The sequence below is a fragment of the Carassius carassius genome, chromosome 26 (genome assembly GCF_963082965.1).
Source record: "Carassius carassius chromosome 26, fCarCar2.1, whole genome shotgun sequence".
NCBI classification, from domain to species: domain Eukaryota; kingdom Metazoa; phylum Chordata; class Actinopteri; order Cypriniformes; family Cyprinidae; genus Carassius; species Carassius carassius.
Window position 1 is genome coordinate 9,686,958 of NC_081780.1, and position 16,258 is coordinate 9,703,215.

Consider the following 16,258-nt stretch of genomic DNA (forward strand, 5'->3'; position numbering starts at 1 on the left):
CGGGAGAAATTGTTTTTTCATTTGCTTCAGTTGTAGAACATTGTGACGTATAATTATTTGCATTTTAAATAACACTGTAAACAAAAATGTACAAAAAGGCAATGTCTTTTCTTTATTGTTTGACCAATAATTTATACATTTAACAGTGACACTTGACTTAAAAATATGTGATGCATATTTTTTCTTATTTAAATCTAATTACATTTCTGTTGGCTATTTGATTTAGGCATACACAAATTTTGGCATAAGGAAGTAAAGGCAGATGGGAAGAACAAGAACACACAAAAAAGGGTCAGATAAATAGGCTAGATAAGGTTTGGATTCATCCCATTACATATTTTTTTCTGAAGTAAATCCTCTCACGCCTATTCCACACTCCTGCTCATTGACTGGATTGATCTGTCCTTCATCTACCCTCCCTCTTCCTCATCCTCATCCTCCTCATCTTCCTCCTCCTCCCCCTGCGCTGGCCCTCGACTAATCTTAGGTCCCTTGCAGATTTTGAGGTGGCGTGTGAGGTGGTATTTAGTGAGAAAGCCCTTGTTGCACTTCTCACAGTTGAAATCCCGTTTCCCATCATGAGAGTTCAAGTGTTTTTTTAGATGGTCTGTCTTCAAGAATTGTTTGTCACACTTTGGACAAGTTATCTGACGGTCTCTGGAATAAAGAAAGGATAATCAAGGAAAAAAGGTGGCTGTTAAAGCAGGTAAGAAAATGATACGTGAAGAAAAAATTACGAATATGATAGGTTTACATTATTCCATATACTTGTAAATCATATTTTTAAATGGTTTTGTTGGGGAAAGTAAAATATTTGGAGAACATACAACATTCTCAATGCATTTTAAATTCATAATGTTATATATTATGTAAATGTTACATATTACAATGAAATTAATTTATTGTATTTAAATAACATTTTTTCAACAGAAAAAAAATGAGGATTTGATTGGACTATGAAATGTCAGAATCTATTAATAATAGTTAATATTATTTACATTACTATGATTTTGCATTATTAGTTACATTTTATATTACATTAAAAAAAAGTAAAATATAAAAATATATTTATATATATATATATATATATATATATATAAATAATGCATATCATTAATTTATACATTTTAAAGGGATATTTCAAATGTATACTTTAAATAAAATATGAAATCTAGCCTTACAGTGAATGTGAATACATGTGCTGTTTGAGATCTTGTTTCCTCACAAACATCTTGTCACAATGGTCACATTTAATGTTCTTGGCACCAGTGTGTATAACCATATGAGATTCCACATGTGCCTTCTGAGTAAAAGACTTCCCACATACTGTACACCTGAAGTTCTTCTGACCTGCAGAAAAAAAAACATATATATTTCATGAGCAGAGCAGTAATGATGACAGCAACTTTTTCTGGCCAATAATAATGTAATTTCACTGAAAACAAATTAACCTCAGGTCATTTATTTACCAGGATTCATAAACCACTGTTTCTAAAATGTAATGCATTTCTAAGTGGCATCGGATGTAATTTTATCCATCAGGATTTGATTCTTTGTATCATTAAATCATAATGGATAAAAAAAGTTATTTCCTTGTTATTATATCAAAATGGCTTGTTACTACAGTTTCACAATTATGAACAGTTTCAAATGCAATTTTCTAATGTGCATTTACCTGTGTGGATTCTCAGGTGTTTTCTGAGATTGCTGGGATCACTGAAGGCTTTGCTGCAGTAGCTACACTTATGTGGTCTCATGCCCATGTGCCCCATGAAATGCACATTTAGCTTAGTGGACGTAGTGAACGCTCGTGTGCACACGCTGCATTTAAACTTTCTCTCGCGACCGTGTCCAATGCTGCTGCTGCTGCTGGAATGTTCATTCACATCGGAGTGGCACTGCCAGTGTGGGGAGGAAGCGGACTGGGACGACTCACTGGTCACCTTCTCCTGTGACTGAGATTGGTTGTGTGTAGCGTGAGCAGGGTGGTCCTGAGTGGGGCTGTGCCTCTGGGCATGGCTGTTGAGGTGGGATTTAAACTCTGTGAAAGAGCCACATTCTTTTCCACAATGACATATCTGGCCTTCTGGCACTCTGGGCACACCTGATGAGACACAGAGATTAAGAGATCTTATATGGATATTGTTGTATATTGTGTTGATGCTTTATGTGACTACGTTTCCCATGATGCACTTTGTACTTATGTTTCCGGTTATGTTTCCGGTGTTGTTATGAAAGTGCTGTTGAGAGAATAAACAGAACAGTCACGTTAAGTCTGTGTGTGTGTCATACTGGTCTGCATACGCCGTTATACTCTTCTAAAAGACACAATAAATTGGCGACGAGGACGGTGTTAATCCGCGTGTGTGATGTAATGCGGAAATGAAGCGGCTCCATGGCGAGATCGCTGGAAATGAGAAAATACGAGCCTGCTGCTAATCAACGTGTTGACTGAAGAGGGGGAAGAAAGACAACGATTCAGATAAGTGACTGAATTAACTGAAACGACAGAGTACGGCAAAATGGCAGCAGTTTTTGGCAACATTGGTCACTTTGATGAAAGTAGTGAGCAGTGGAGCTCTTACACAGAAAGATTTGAGTACTTTGTGGCAGCGAATGCTATTACTGAGGAGAAAGTGGTACCCACTTTCTTAAGTGTGATGGGTCCAAAGACATATACACTACTGCGTAACCTCCTGCAGCCAGAAAAACCGGGAGAGAAAACATATGATCAAATAGTGGGCACTCTTAAAGCACATTTCTCTCCAAAGCCCTTAGTAATTGCAGAGCGATTTCGATTTCACCGACGAAATCAGCTGGAAGGAGAAACCGTGACAATGTTTGTAGCGGTGTTAAAAAAATTAGCTGAACACTGTGAATTTGGTGAAGTGCTAAATGACACACTTCGAGACAGATTAGTCTGCGGACTCCGCTCTGAGGGCATACAAAAAAGACTGTTAACGGAGGGCAACCTGACACTACAAAGAGCTATTGAGCTAAGTGTGTCTATGGAATTAGCTGCAAAGGAAGCACAGCAACTGAGCTCAAACAGTAAAGTGTATAAGATGGAGACCGAAAAACAAACTGAAAATAAAGGCCCATGTTTTCGCTGTGGTAAAACGGGACACTCACCTGTTTCATGCTGGTTTAAAGATGCGGAGTGCCGCAGCTGCAAGAAAAAAGGACACATTGAGCGGGCATGTAAAAATAAAACAGAAAGAAAAAAAACGCTACAGAAACCAGTATACAGAAGGAAGCAAAAGCAACATGTGTTTGCAGTTGAGCAGGAAAACGAGGTTACTGATACATCTGATGAGGAATTTCCTTTGCATGTGCTCACTGTCGCAGGTGGAACCAAGGCTTATAAGGTCACCGCGCTGCTGGAAGGACAGCCTGTGAAAATGGAGATTGACACTGGTGCTGCTGTGTCGCTCGTGTCGGATGCGGTATACAGTGAAATTCTGAGCCATCTACCACTCACACCACCTGATGTGATTCTTAAGACTTACACTGGGGAAGCGGTGACCATGAAAGGACTCACTCAGGTAACAGTTGAACTGAACGGACAAACAAAAAAACTGCCATTGTATGTGGTTTTGGGTGGTTACCCCTCGTTGATGGGACGTTCGTGGCTGGAGCAACTCAAGGTGGACTGGCCAGCTATACATATGATGACACATAAAACACTGGACCTTGAAGGTATTCTCCGAAAACACAGTGATGTTTTCAAACAGGAGTTGGGCAGCATGGAGAAAATCAAGGTGAAATTGACTGTAGAGCCGGGAAGCCAGCCAAAATTTTTAAAGGCCCGGCCCCTTCCATATGCGCTGAAACCCAAGGTAGAAGCAAGCTTAGCTGAGCTCAGGAAGGAGGGGGTGCTGGAACCAGTCAGTGTGAGTAAGTGGGCAACACCCATTGTTCCAGTTTTAAAGAAAGATGGAGGCATAAGGATCTGTGGGGATTTTAAAGTCACTGTAAATCCAGTGTTGTCAGCAGAACAATACCCCTTGCCTCACATTAATGATCTTTTTGCTGGGCTGACTGGAGGGCAAAAATTCAGCAAAATCGACCTCAACCAAGCATACCTGCAGATGCATGTTGAGGAACAGTCCAGAGAACTTCTCACCATTAACACCCACAAAGGCCTATTTCGGTATAAGCGGTTACCATTCGGAATTACTTCGGCTCCATCCGTTTTTCAGCGTGCGATGGATCAAATTCTGGCAGGGCTTCCAGGAGTGGTGTGTTACTTAGATGACATTCTAGTGACTGGCACTGATGACGAGTCGCACTTACAACATCTTGATGCTACCCTTGAGAGACTGAAAGAATACGGATTGAGAGTGCGCAAGGACAAATGTGAATTTTTCCAGTTGTCAGTCGAGTACTTAGGACATGTCATTGATGCCTCTGGGTTGCATACATCTCCATCCAAGGTTAAGGCCATTGTGGATGCTCCAGTGCCCGAAAATGTAAGCCAGCTGCGGTCTTTCCTCGGTTTGCTAAATTATTATGGTCGTTTCATCCCAAACATTGCTACGTTGCTGAAACCCCTGCACAAATTATTGTGTCATGAGAAAACTTGGAGGTGGACCTCTGAATGCCAGGAGGCATTCAAAAGAGCAAAAGAGACACTTTTAAGGTCAAATGTCCTCACTTATTTTGACCCTGCTCTTCCCATTCAGCTGGCCTGCGACGCTTCTCCATATGGTGTGGGAGCTGTCTTGTCCCACATCATGCCAAATGGTCAAGAGAGGCCAATCGCATTTGCTTCCAGGAGTCTGAGTAAAGCAGAAACAAACTATGCTCAGATCGAGCGAGAAGCGCTGAGTATTGTGTTTGGAGTTCGCAAGTTTTATCAGTACATTTTTGGAAGGAAGTTCACGTTGCTGACCGATCATCGCCCACTCACTGCAATTTTTGGCCCACACCATGGCATTCCCTCTCTTGCTGCCAGTAGGATGCAAAGATGGGCTTTGATGTTATCCGCTCACACCTATGACATCAAATATCGGAAGTCAGAATTGCACGGAAATGCGGACGGTCTGTCCAGATTGCCTCTCGCAGACAGGATAAAAGAGGCTCAAGTTGCAGAAATTTTCTACTTCAGCCAGGTGGAAAGGGCCCCAGTAACAGCTGTGCAAGTACGTAAGAGCACACGCAGTGACCCTGTCCTGTCCAAAGTCATGGATATCGTCATGACAGGAAAAGGGGAGAGCGATGACCTGGAGCTAAAACCATACATCTCTCGACGTCATGAACTTTCAGTGCAGTCAGGCTGCTTGCTGTGGGGAAGGAGAGTGATCATTCCCCCGGTCCTGCGCAAGCAAGTGCTAAAACAGCTGCATGTGGGACACTGTGGAATGGTCCGAATGAAAGAAATTGCCAGGAGTTACTTCTGGTGGCCAGGAGTGGACAGCCAAATTGAGGAAAAGGCAAGAACATGTACGTCATGCCAGCGCATACGTAATGTACCACAACTGGCACCGCTGCACCCATGGGAATATCCAGAGAATCCATGGCATCGCATTCATATTGATTTTGCAGGTCCAGTCGAGGACAAAATGCTGCTGGTTGTCGTGGATGCACACAGTAAGTGGCCTGAGGTGGCTATCATGAAATCTACCTCAGCTGAAAAGACAATTGAGAAACTGGGAGAAATTTTCAGTAGATTTGGATCTCCAGTGCAGCTGGTCTCAGATAATGGCCCTCAATTTACATCTCAGGAGATGGCCACATTTCTACAAGCAAACGGGGTGCAGCATATCACGTCATCACCTTACCATCCTGCAACAAATGGGTTAGCAGAAAGGTTTGTCCAAACCATGAAACATGCGTTGAAAGCTTCACTCGGACAAGGGACAATTCATCAACGCCTTCATAGCTTCTTGTTGTGCTATCGCAGTACTCCGCACGCAACTACCAAAGTGTCACCAGCGTCTTTGTTGTTCAATAGAGAGCTCAGGACAAGTTTTGAGCTGCTTAAACCAGCAACACTCAAAGAAACTGTCTTACGACAGCAAAAGAATCAGGTACAGCGACGGAATCTGCGAGCCAAGGACAGAACCTTTTCGGTAGGCTCACCAGTGCTGGCCCGGAACTATGGTGGTGGTCCGAAATGGGTTCCGGCTACTGTGGAGGCCCAGACGGGTCCAGTCTCGTATAAAGTCAAAACGGCTGGAAATCTTTCTTGGAGGAGACACACGGATCAGTTGCTTAAGGGAGCCAACTCATTAAAGGATCTTTCCGAAGTTGCGGATGTCACTGATCAAATTAGTGACAGTACGCCAGCTCCTGAAGTACCCATTACTGAGTCTACCAAGACCTCAAATTGTCCATCTGTAAAGGAACAGGTATCACCTGTTGTACCGATAGAAAATGGAAACCAGACAGGCCGCCGATACCCAGTTAGGGAGCGGCACCCACCTCACCGTTTTTTGGATTATACTTAGTTAGGAGCTACCCTTATTGTGTCGGGGCAGAATAATCCCCAAAAGGGTCAGCTAGGGTTTGAGGTAGTCTACCCTCACTCCCAAGGAATTAGTTGTGTTCATACACTTAAGGAAATCATAAAAAAAAAAAAAAGCTGAATCTTCTGAGCAAAATAAATACTTAATAATAAATGAAAAAAAAAAAAAAAAAAAGAGAAAAGAAAAGTTCGTAAGAGAAGTTGAATTTCATAAATTCATGACTACTGATATTACAGTTAATTTGTAATCTCTGTGTTAGACCTCAAAGAGTAAGGGGGAAGGAGATGTTGTATATTGTGTTGATGCTTTATGTGACTACGTTTCCCATGATGCACTTTGTACTTATGTTTCCGGTTATGTTTCCGGTGTTGTTATGAAAGTGCTGTTGAGAGAATAAACAGAACAGTCACGTTAAGTCTGTGTGTGTGTCATACTGGTCTGCATACGCCGTTATACTCTTCTAAAAGACACAATAGATATACTGTACCTTCTTACCGGTTAAGGCAGAGGGTTCCATGTAAGAGGAAGTCCCACCTAACTGTCTACTGTAGTCCCTGCTGTAATAAAACAACAGCTCCTGATCTGGCAGAATCTCTCTGGATGTGCAGAAATACAGCTTCCCGTCGTCGGTATATGCCACGAGATTCTGTTCCTCTGTAGTCCTGCAAATAGAGTTGATTTTGGTGTTCAACTACCTGATTGTTTTCATACAATGCATGGTTTCAATATAGAGCTTCCTGAAATAACTGCCATGAAAATAGTTTCTGGGGATGTGGTTACCTTGCTTTCCGTACAAACATCATCCAGTTGCATGGCTGGACTGGCCATTGGGCATACCGGGCATTTGCCCGGTGGGCCGACGTGCTTTTTGGGCCGATATCTCAAACTCATAATTTTTTTTTTTTTTTTTTTTTTTTTTTTTTTTTTAAACGGCCCATTAAATTTGTACATCGGCGGCCCATTTGTTTTGTTTTGTTTTGCTTAATTGGCGGCGCTGGGTTTGTGCCGGTGTAGTGCATTGGTCAAAGTCAGTGTTAGTTTTTTTTTCTGACAGACCAGCCCATGAAACACGTAGATCAGCGGCCCATTGGCTCTTTTCTTGATTGACACTGGGCTGGCCCAATCACAACTTTAAACGAGTGAGCGAGCGGCAGCAGTGTCAGTGTGTATCTGTAAAAAAAGATGGAGAAGAAACGCAAGGAATGTGCAGATAAATAGCGTGAAAAAATAGAACCAGGTCCTTAAAGCAGACACTGTAAACTGTGTCCAAATATATGTTTTCTGACCTTCATCAGCTCCTGTGGCAGATGATGATAGTGAGGACGGAGGATTAGGAGAGAGATGAGAAAGTGTAGAGCCTGCGGTAAGCATAACTACTTTCAAAACACTTAGGCCATGTCATGAGTGTAGATTATTTCCACATCTGCATAGTTGACAATTACCGCAATTCACTAGAAATTTAATAAGAGGCGTTTGTAAACCATGTTTTCCGCCAAAATAAAAGCTTGATGCAGTTTGCGTCAAAATAAAAGATCATGTGCTTATCTCTTTCAAGTATAGAAATTGGTACAACTAATTAAGAAAGTTTCCCTTATTTTTTTTGTGCATTTGTTTTACAAAATATGGCTATTACTGTCACTGGATTAATATTATAACTATTATTATGTATAGGTGTAATGTAAATAGACACTGTAACTAAAAGAGGTTTGAATTTTTCTTTGTTTAATTTGCACACTGAATATGGGGGACATTCTACCAGAAACGTACATTTGCTGTCCTGGCACTACTATTGTTTTATAAAACTGGTGTAATCCACATATTTCCCAAAACTGTCATACAGTGAATTAATTTAGAGAGTTTTACAACAGATTATGTTATGTATTTGATTAAATTGTTTTTTATTTTTGTTTAAAAAACCCTTTTTAAAATTAAGAACCCCTAAAATGTACTGTCCCAGGTCAAATCTCAATTCTATACATCATATAAATAATAATTATACATTTGAAATTCATAGAAAAAACAATACCATAGCACATTTAAGATGTTATAATTTGTATTATTCGATTAAAATCTTCAGTAAAATGAATTAATAATAAATAAATCGATTTTTTAAAAGTGTCCCCGGGTTTCTGTCATGCCCTGTCACACTTGCATAAAAGATTCCAAGAAAAGTGTGTGATATCTCTTTAAGGTCCCAAATCACAGGAAGTGACCTCATTTGCCTCTCATCACACACTGACACCAACCAGAGGTAAGTTCTGTCCTTGAATTTTGTAATTTTAAGCCTTTCTGCATGTTTTTACCTGAGGTCGAGCTACTACGTCAGTTCCTGTCACGCAATAATGTCCCAGAAAATGTATGTCAATAGGTTTAGATTTGGAACAAATTAAATCTTTTGTGTAAATACTCTCTGAAATGTTGTCAGTTTTTATGCTAACATGCTAAATTGCTGAGTCATAGCTATTAAAATGGCTGACGGTCAGGCCCTGTCACGTCAGGCCCTGTCACATTTCACTGTGACAGGGCCTGACATTCTGTGACGGGGCCTGATACATTGCTTGTTTGTAGTGAATACCACAGGTAATCTTCTTGTTTCATTGCAGATGAATATGTTGACTACTGCTAACATTTGTTTATTTATTTATTTATTTATTTATTTTGAATAAACGCCTAATTTCAATTCAAATTCAATTTAATTTTGATGCTGCAAACGCTCATAAATGATATATACAAATCTCTCTTTTGTCTGCGACAAAGATGAGCTGCATTTTAAGTTGTTTTGTTTATAAAAAAACGAACAAATGTTTATAACTGTATATTTGCATAATAATGAGTAATCAATGAAATTCAAACAGATTTCAATGGCACCAGTTAGTGCAGCGGAGAGGCAAAGACAGTGTCGGGCCCGTCGAAATGCTGATCCAGATAGGAAGGAGAGGCATCTTCAGAAAGAGAGGGACAGATGGAAACTGAAAAATAGCAGGAAGAAAAGTATTAAGGAAATGAGTGAGAGAGAACAAAGGCATAAGCGCAAGTCATGGCGGGAACAACAGAGACGATGCAGGCTGAACCAAAAGGCCACTGATTTGCAGCCACAAGGAGAGCCAGAACCAGGGACAGAGCCAAACTCAGGGCCATCATGGTTAGCAAGGACCAACTTTCTGATGACTCACACATAACATTATGAATAACTCACTATTGAAGTAATACAGCATTATACCCATTAAACGTACATTTAAGTTAGTAAGAAGGTGGTCAATTCAGAACGTCGGTTCATCCTTCGGTTCTTCCCCTTCAGTCACACATTCACACTCTCTCACTGAAAACTCTGTCCCTCTCATACACACTAATTATTAATTTATATTGAATTGTTTTCTAATGTAATCTATGTTTTTGGCAGGCAAAAGTTAGCTGGACAAAAACATCCCAAGAAGACGAGGAGAAAGCTTCATGTTGAACTAAAAGTACTGAAAAAGTTGCTTTGTGATGAGAGAAGAAAAAAGGAAAAATATAAAAAAAGGTTCGAGAGATTGCTCAAAAGATCAGGGTCCCCGAATACAAAGAGACAATACACTAGGAATGGAACCAAACAAGATCAACATGAACGTTTCCAAGAAGCATTGGTTGAAGACCTACAAAAACGCGTTGAAGAGGCACAAGGAACTGCAAACATGAGGGTTATCACAAGCCTTTTGTCAGGGTCAATTCTAAAAAAATACAAACTGAAAAAATATGCCCAAGAAACTTTAGGTTTTACTCGGCGTCGCTGGAAAACGATCGGGGGGGATCCATATGCCTTCTCAAGAAAGAAGTGTGTCCGCATGTCGGAGGATTTAAAAAACAATGTAAAAACATTCTACTTGAGAGATGATGTCAGCCGCATGACCACTGGTAAAAAGCAGACCGTCACAAAAGTGAAGATAAGAATGCAAAAGAGATTTCTCTTAGATACACTCAGGAACCTGCATATGAAGTACTTGTCGGATAATCCAGAGAGATTCTTCTATTATACAGCTCTTAAGTTACTGATTCAATAAGGAATCTGGGTAAAGATATATGATAACATATAGGATATATTAATGAATTTTACTTGTAGCATACACAGGTTTAAAGAGGCTGATAATAGGCCTATTAGAGAATTAAAACACTGTTCACTTTTTAAAATCGAGACTATCTTTTCCCATTGTTAATTGTGTTTGGTTAATTTTTATTAATAAAGACTTATCCACTATTTAAATACAGATTTTTAGTATATTACTACAAATTATAAACATTTAGTTTTTTTAGTTTTACAGAGAAAATCTGGTCATTTTAATGTAAATCGTAATGCTTGATGGAAAAAATGTCAGTCCTGTCACAACATTGTCAACCCTGTCACACCATGGTCAGTCCTGTCACAAAGTATATTTTAGTCCAAAAATGGCTATTTTGATTATAACAATTATTGAAATGGGTATATAGTGATAGTAAAGACTGGATTATATATTTACAATAATGCGTTGGTAACAAACTTTACCCAAAAAGCCCCTTATTCAACAACATTATGTGAACCTGATGGTCATTCTTTATCTAAGAGCCCACAAAACAAGCAAAATCAGCCTGATAGCTGTGTTTTTTTTAATGAATTATATGTTTCCTTCAATAAGGGACAGATCCTCATTAAAATGATGATATTTGTACAGAAGAGAGCATATTCTTTAACACACTTACAATATCAGCCATGTCTGTGACGGAGCCTGACATTTTAAAGAGTAACTGCATATTAAAATGCTTATTATTCAAAAATTATTATGTGCAGAGGTGGGATTTCAATAATTTACAATTATTCACTATCTCCTTTGTTAAAATCAGTGTTAAAGTTGAAGGTTAATACTACTTTTTGTTTGTTTCTTTTGGGATAGAAAATGTACGTTTCTGGTAGAATGTCCCATGGGTTGGAGCTTTTAATTTTGAACTCTCAAAGTGCATCAGATTAATGAATTTAACATTAAAATGCACAAAATTTTCTCACGGGGGGGGGGGGGGGGCATGAACCCGAACCCCCCCTAGAAGGACCGAGGACACACCACCATAGTTTTAATAAAAATCCTGTAAGAAACACTGGTATTGCTATGCCAGAGCCGCTTATAGCTTGTTTTAGGATTCACCGCTGTGGAGTATAGTTCAACTGTATTAATAAATATAACATTTTGACTTATTTCATCTGTTAACTCTCACTCGTTCCTATACTCACTCATTACATGGCATTAGTGGTTTTAATGAATAGGAGTTGGTATGCATATAATTAAGGGCGTGCAAAGATGGGTGGTGATTATGATCATATAATGGGCCGGTCTGGGCAAAAATGCCCGGGCCGATTTTTTGTCCCAGTCCAGCCCTGTCCAGTTGCATTCATGCTCATCTGTCGTCACAATAAAGAACTCTTGGATGTCATTGTGGAACATCTACATTAGATTAAATGCACAGTGACCTATTAAAGCTATTTTTAGGATAACAACATGACATGTCAGTGTAATTAATATTGAATAAAAGGATGCGATTTAGTAGTATGCACTAGCTTGCTAATGTTTGGGGTATGTAAAACCTTTTACCATTTTTGAGCCTTTGATTCTTTTTTATTTTAATCAGTTTGGAAATGTACATTATTCCTCTGAATGCAAAGCTGAATTCTCAGCAGATCCAGTCTTCAGTGTCACATGATCGTTCAGAACTCATTCTAATATTCATGTGTTGGGTTTCATGTACCTTCCATATTTGGGGGGTATCTTTATCAGACCAGTCTGTAAGTTCTACACTGCTACAGTGCTGTCCAACCATCGGCCCAAAGCAGGTCCTGGAGGGTATGGTCTCTCTAGCAAACACACCTGAAGGAAACAAAAAATGGCTTCAGCAATCAAACAAAATCCTTCCCACAACACCACTTCCCATTAACTACAATTAACAAGCTAACTGTCAAGTCACATTGATTACACTTTATTTTAAGCTGCCTCTGTTACAGTGTAATTACATATTTAACTACTAAGTAACATTAATTTACAACATGTACTTACTATAGTGTTAGGGTCAGAATTAGGGCTTGGTTAACTAAATTGTTAACCAAACATCTTTAATAATCAAAAGTAGTAAATTTTTTCTGGCTAAATTTTACTAGCAATAAGATATTATATAGCTATTTCCATAATTTATTGGCAGCATGTAGATTATTGGCTGATATTACAGTTTTTTTTTATTTTATTGGTATCATATTGGATATACTGAAAGTATAATTATATAAATAAGTTCTGAGCAATATTAATTCACATCATGTACTTATTAGAAGGTTAAAGTTTGGTTTAGGGTTATTTGCTTGTAGTCTTGCATAACTTACTGTTATTGATATAATAACTACTGTAACATTTATCATAAGGACTTTACACAATAAAGTATTAACTATATTTTGAGAATTGAACACAAAGTATGTACCAATGGGTTCATCGGCTACAGAAGTGCGGAGGCAGAGGGGGCGGGGCAGAGAGAGGCGGGCTCTGCTCTGAATGGGCGTGTCTGGGATGAATGTGACGGGTCCATGCTCAGGGCAGTCCGACGGATATGATCGCTCACATAAAGTGCACCCTAAAAAAAAGATCAAATGCATGAAATTGAATTAAAACGCATTTCAATACACAAAATCAGCAAACAGATCTTACATATGTTGAAGGCAGTGGCCATGTTTTCCTTATTAGATGTTGAGTCTTCTAGTTGTAAAGTAGAGTTCACTAGCACTAGACTGTTGTCCGGCCCAAGAGACACTTCTGCGGTGATGGGTGACACATTAACAGGCTCGAGCCCCATTCCTGAAGGTCCATGTAGAGATACCTGTTCTAGTTGAGCCTGAGGCGGCATGGCCCCCGTGAGCACCACACTAACCACCCCAGAGTTCAGTTCTGCAGTGGAGTGCAAGGCTTCACCCAGCGTCCCTGGACCGCCTGCTCCTGTAGTGCTGTTTCCTACTCTGCTGCCCATGTGCTCCTGCTCCATCACCACCGGGAGCTCCAGGCCTGCTCCATGCAGGGGCATCACTCCTCCTGAGGAGTTCACACCTGCCAAACCCTCATGAGGCTGAGGTCTGGTACCCAGCTGCTGCTGGGTCTCTGCCACCACGACACTCTCCATGGAGGCCAAGTCCTCTTCCATTCCATCAGGAGACATCGGACTACTTACACGTGACTCCATGTTTAGTCCTGTGGCGTCTAGTTGAACATCGTGAGTGCCTCCTTGGTGGAGATCAGCCTGGCCTCCGACCTGTCTTGCGTCTAGGGTCACCAGGCCTTGTTCTAGAGGGCCGCCGGGGCCACTGTATGGGTCTAATCCAGAGGGGTTGTTGTTGGATACGGAAAGAGTCCCATCCATGTTAAGGCTGCTGGGATGAATGTATTGGGGAGGGGGACGATCTGCCAGATATGACAGAATACCTATATATAAGAGATTAAATAAAGAAGGTTGGATTTTATTTATTTGATACATGAATATAAATACATCTAAAGCCCCCTAGGGTTCCGTAAAGGTACTGCATGGGGTCAGTGAATTGATAAACAATTAAAAATATATTTTAAGTGAGCATAATTTGCTCTTAAGCTTCATTAAATACATTTTGGCAGAAATCTAATGTTTTATATGATATATTACTCTTGCCAACAGTGCATTTTAATTAAAGCTTTACAGCAAACAAACCATGTAAAAACAATATATTAAAAAAAGCATTTCTGTTGATAGAACTGATTTAAATGTGCTCAATTTGCTCAAACGTTTTATATAATAAAATGTGTTGTTTGTTGAAATAATATAGTCTAAGCCATAATTATTTCTACCAACAAAAATGAATCAAAATGTATCAGCTCTAAAGCTTTATTTAAAATACATTTCAACAGAAATATAGCAATTTATAGAATATTTTATTTCACAATTTTGTATGTAAAATACAGACTTTGTATTTAAACACTGATTTAAATTTTTTATAATTCATTCATTAATTCGTTCACTTGTTCATTCATTCATTCCTATATAAAAAAATATATGTATTTTAAATTAGCTTAATTTGCCCTAAAGCTTGATTAAAAATGTATTTTGGCAGATATAAAATATTTAAATATAGTAATATAATTAAAAATATATATATTAATGTTTTTAAATCATACTACAAAAATTATATTTTTTTATATTTATCTTTTAAAATATATACTATTAAACTTTATATTTGCCTACAAAAAATACAAATAAATTTGTTCAAAAGCTTTATATGAAAATAGAATATTTGATAGAATAAATTATTTCTGCCAACAAGAGGTTAAGATAACTCTATAGAGCAAATTAAAGACATAATTCTTTTTTTTAATATATACTTTTTATTCATTATACTTAATCTGGAATAATTAAATAAACATACATTTCTCTCGGTTTGACACTAAACAGTACGGCACAATAAATCAGGATCCTTGCAAAAAGTTGTAAAGATATGTTAGTCATTATTATAAGAAATTATAATATTATTATGAAATTCTAAATTAGTTGTACATTAAGGGAATTCCTAGGTCCAAAAGTTTGTCAGCCACTGGTTTAAAATGCACATTAACATATTTTCAGTAACATTACCTGGAAGGATATGTCTGAAGTAGCTGCTCTCCAGGTGTGGGTATGGAGGAGGTGGTAATGTATAATTTCTTTCTGGAAGGCCACACATAACGCCTCTGTCCCCTAAATGACCCATGGGTAACATCAGGGACAGTGCAGAAGGAAGAGGCCCAAGTGATGGACCCAGGCTGGGTATAGCGACTGGCATGCCTGAAATAAAACTGACATGTTACTTCTCCATACTTCTCTAGATATACACACACATCTAAGAGGCATTTGATTCCTGACCTGGAGTGGTGATGGGATTGTGTGTTGGGGATGTGGGGAGGCAGAGGTGACTTGCACTCACAGGCGGCACGCTGAGCTGGTCCATGCCCACTGGGCTGAGGTTCATATCATTCATGCTAAATGAAAGAAAGTTATTGCATTTCAATTACAGCTCATATTACAAGATCATATTGCTTGTGCGGAAACAGACATGTGAATAAATTATGTTTGTTTACCTGACAGCACAGATCACTTAAGGCACTGATTTGATGGATGCATTCTAGGATCTGGAATAGGGAAGGATTCATCTTTTTAGCAATTACGGCAGCGTTTAGTTTAGATCACAGGATTCAATTATCAGCCTCTTTAAGACAAGTTTTATAGTCATTCTTGCATTGCATTTACTTGACACTAGTAAAGACGCTGTCTTGGTCACTAAACCGATAGCGAAATACTAATAACTCATATTAAACACAAATATATCTATATAATATTCAAATATATCTATATATCTATAGATATATAGATATAAGTAGTAAGTAAGCGCACATCGACAAGACAGAGCCAGTAAGTTAATGTAGCCAGTGTTTGAAGTTTGATTTTAGCCAGTTAACTAGTCTTAAGAGAAAAGCAGTAACAGAAGGGGTTCATTGCAAGGTACATGTATTATTTAAAAGACAAACAAATAATTTACCTACTATAAAGAACAAATATTAATCCTTCAGTGGAAGATTTGTGGTATGAAAACAAAAACATGGATAAAGGCAAAACAGTGAATGACTCAAGGCGGGGTTGTGTTTCAAAATAAGATATGCTTTGCTCAATATGCTTTGTCAATTTAAACATAATACCAGGCTGATTTATTTATTGATTTACGTGTGTGTGTGTGTGTGTGTGTGTGTGTGTGTGTGTGT

The 16,258-nt window shown here is 38.8% G+C and overlaps 1 protein-coding gene across 2 annotated transcripts; it reads right to left on the reverse strand.

The window, feature by feature from the left end:
* Nucleotides 1–89: 89 nt before the first annotated feature.
* LOC132105730 (PR domain zinc finger protein 4-like) lies at nucleotides 90–16,125 on the reverse strand. 2 transcript variants are annotated; one of them, XM_059511085.1, is made up of 13 exons: nucleotides 16,039–16,109; nucleotides 15,581–15,631; nucleotides 15,366–15,481; nucleotides 15,099–15,287; nucleotides 13,157–13,921; nucleotides 12,933–13,082; nucleotides 12,216–12,334; nucleotides 11,851–11,914; nucleotides 7,251–7,272; nucleotides 7,005–7,132; nucleotides 1,676–2,104; nucleotides 1,182–1,350; nucleotides 90–657 (listed from the first exon to the last, which is right to left on the reverse strand). In XM_059511085.1, exons 3-13 carry the CDS (start codon nucleotides 15,478–15,480, stop codon nucleotides 411–413), a joined length of 2,397 nt encoding a protein of 798 aa, XP_059367068.1. In that variant the 5' UTR covers nucleotide 15,481; nucleotides 15,581–15,631; nucleotides 16,039–16,109; the 3' UTR covers nucleotides 90–410. The 2 variants fall into 2 exon arrangements, with proteins under 2 accessions (XP_059367068.1, XP_059367067.1); XM_059511084.1 differs by lacking the exon at nucleotides 15,581–15,631 and having other exon boundaries at nucleotides 16,039–16,125.
* Between the last annotated feature and the right edge of the window lie 133 nt (nucleotides 16,126–16,258).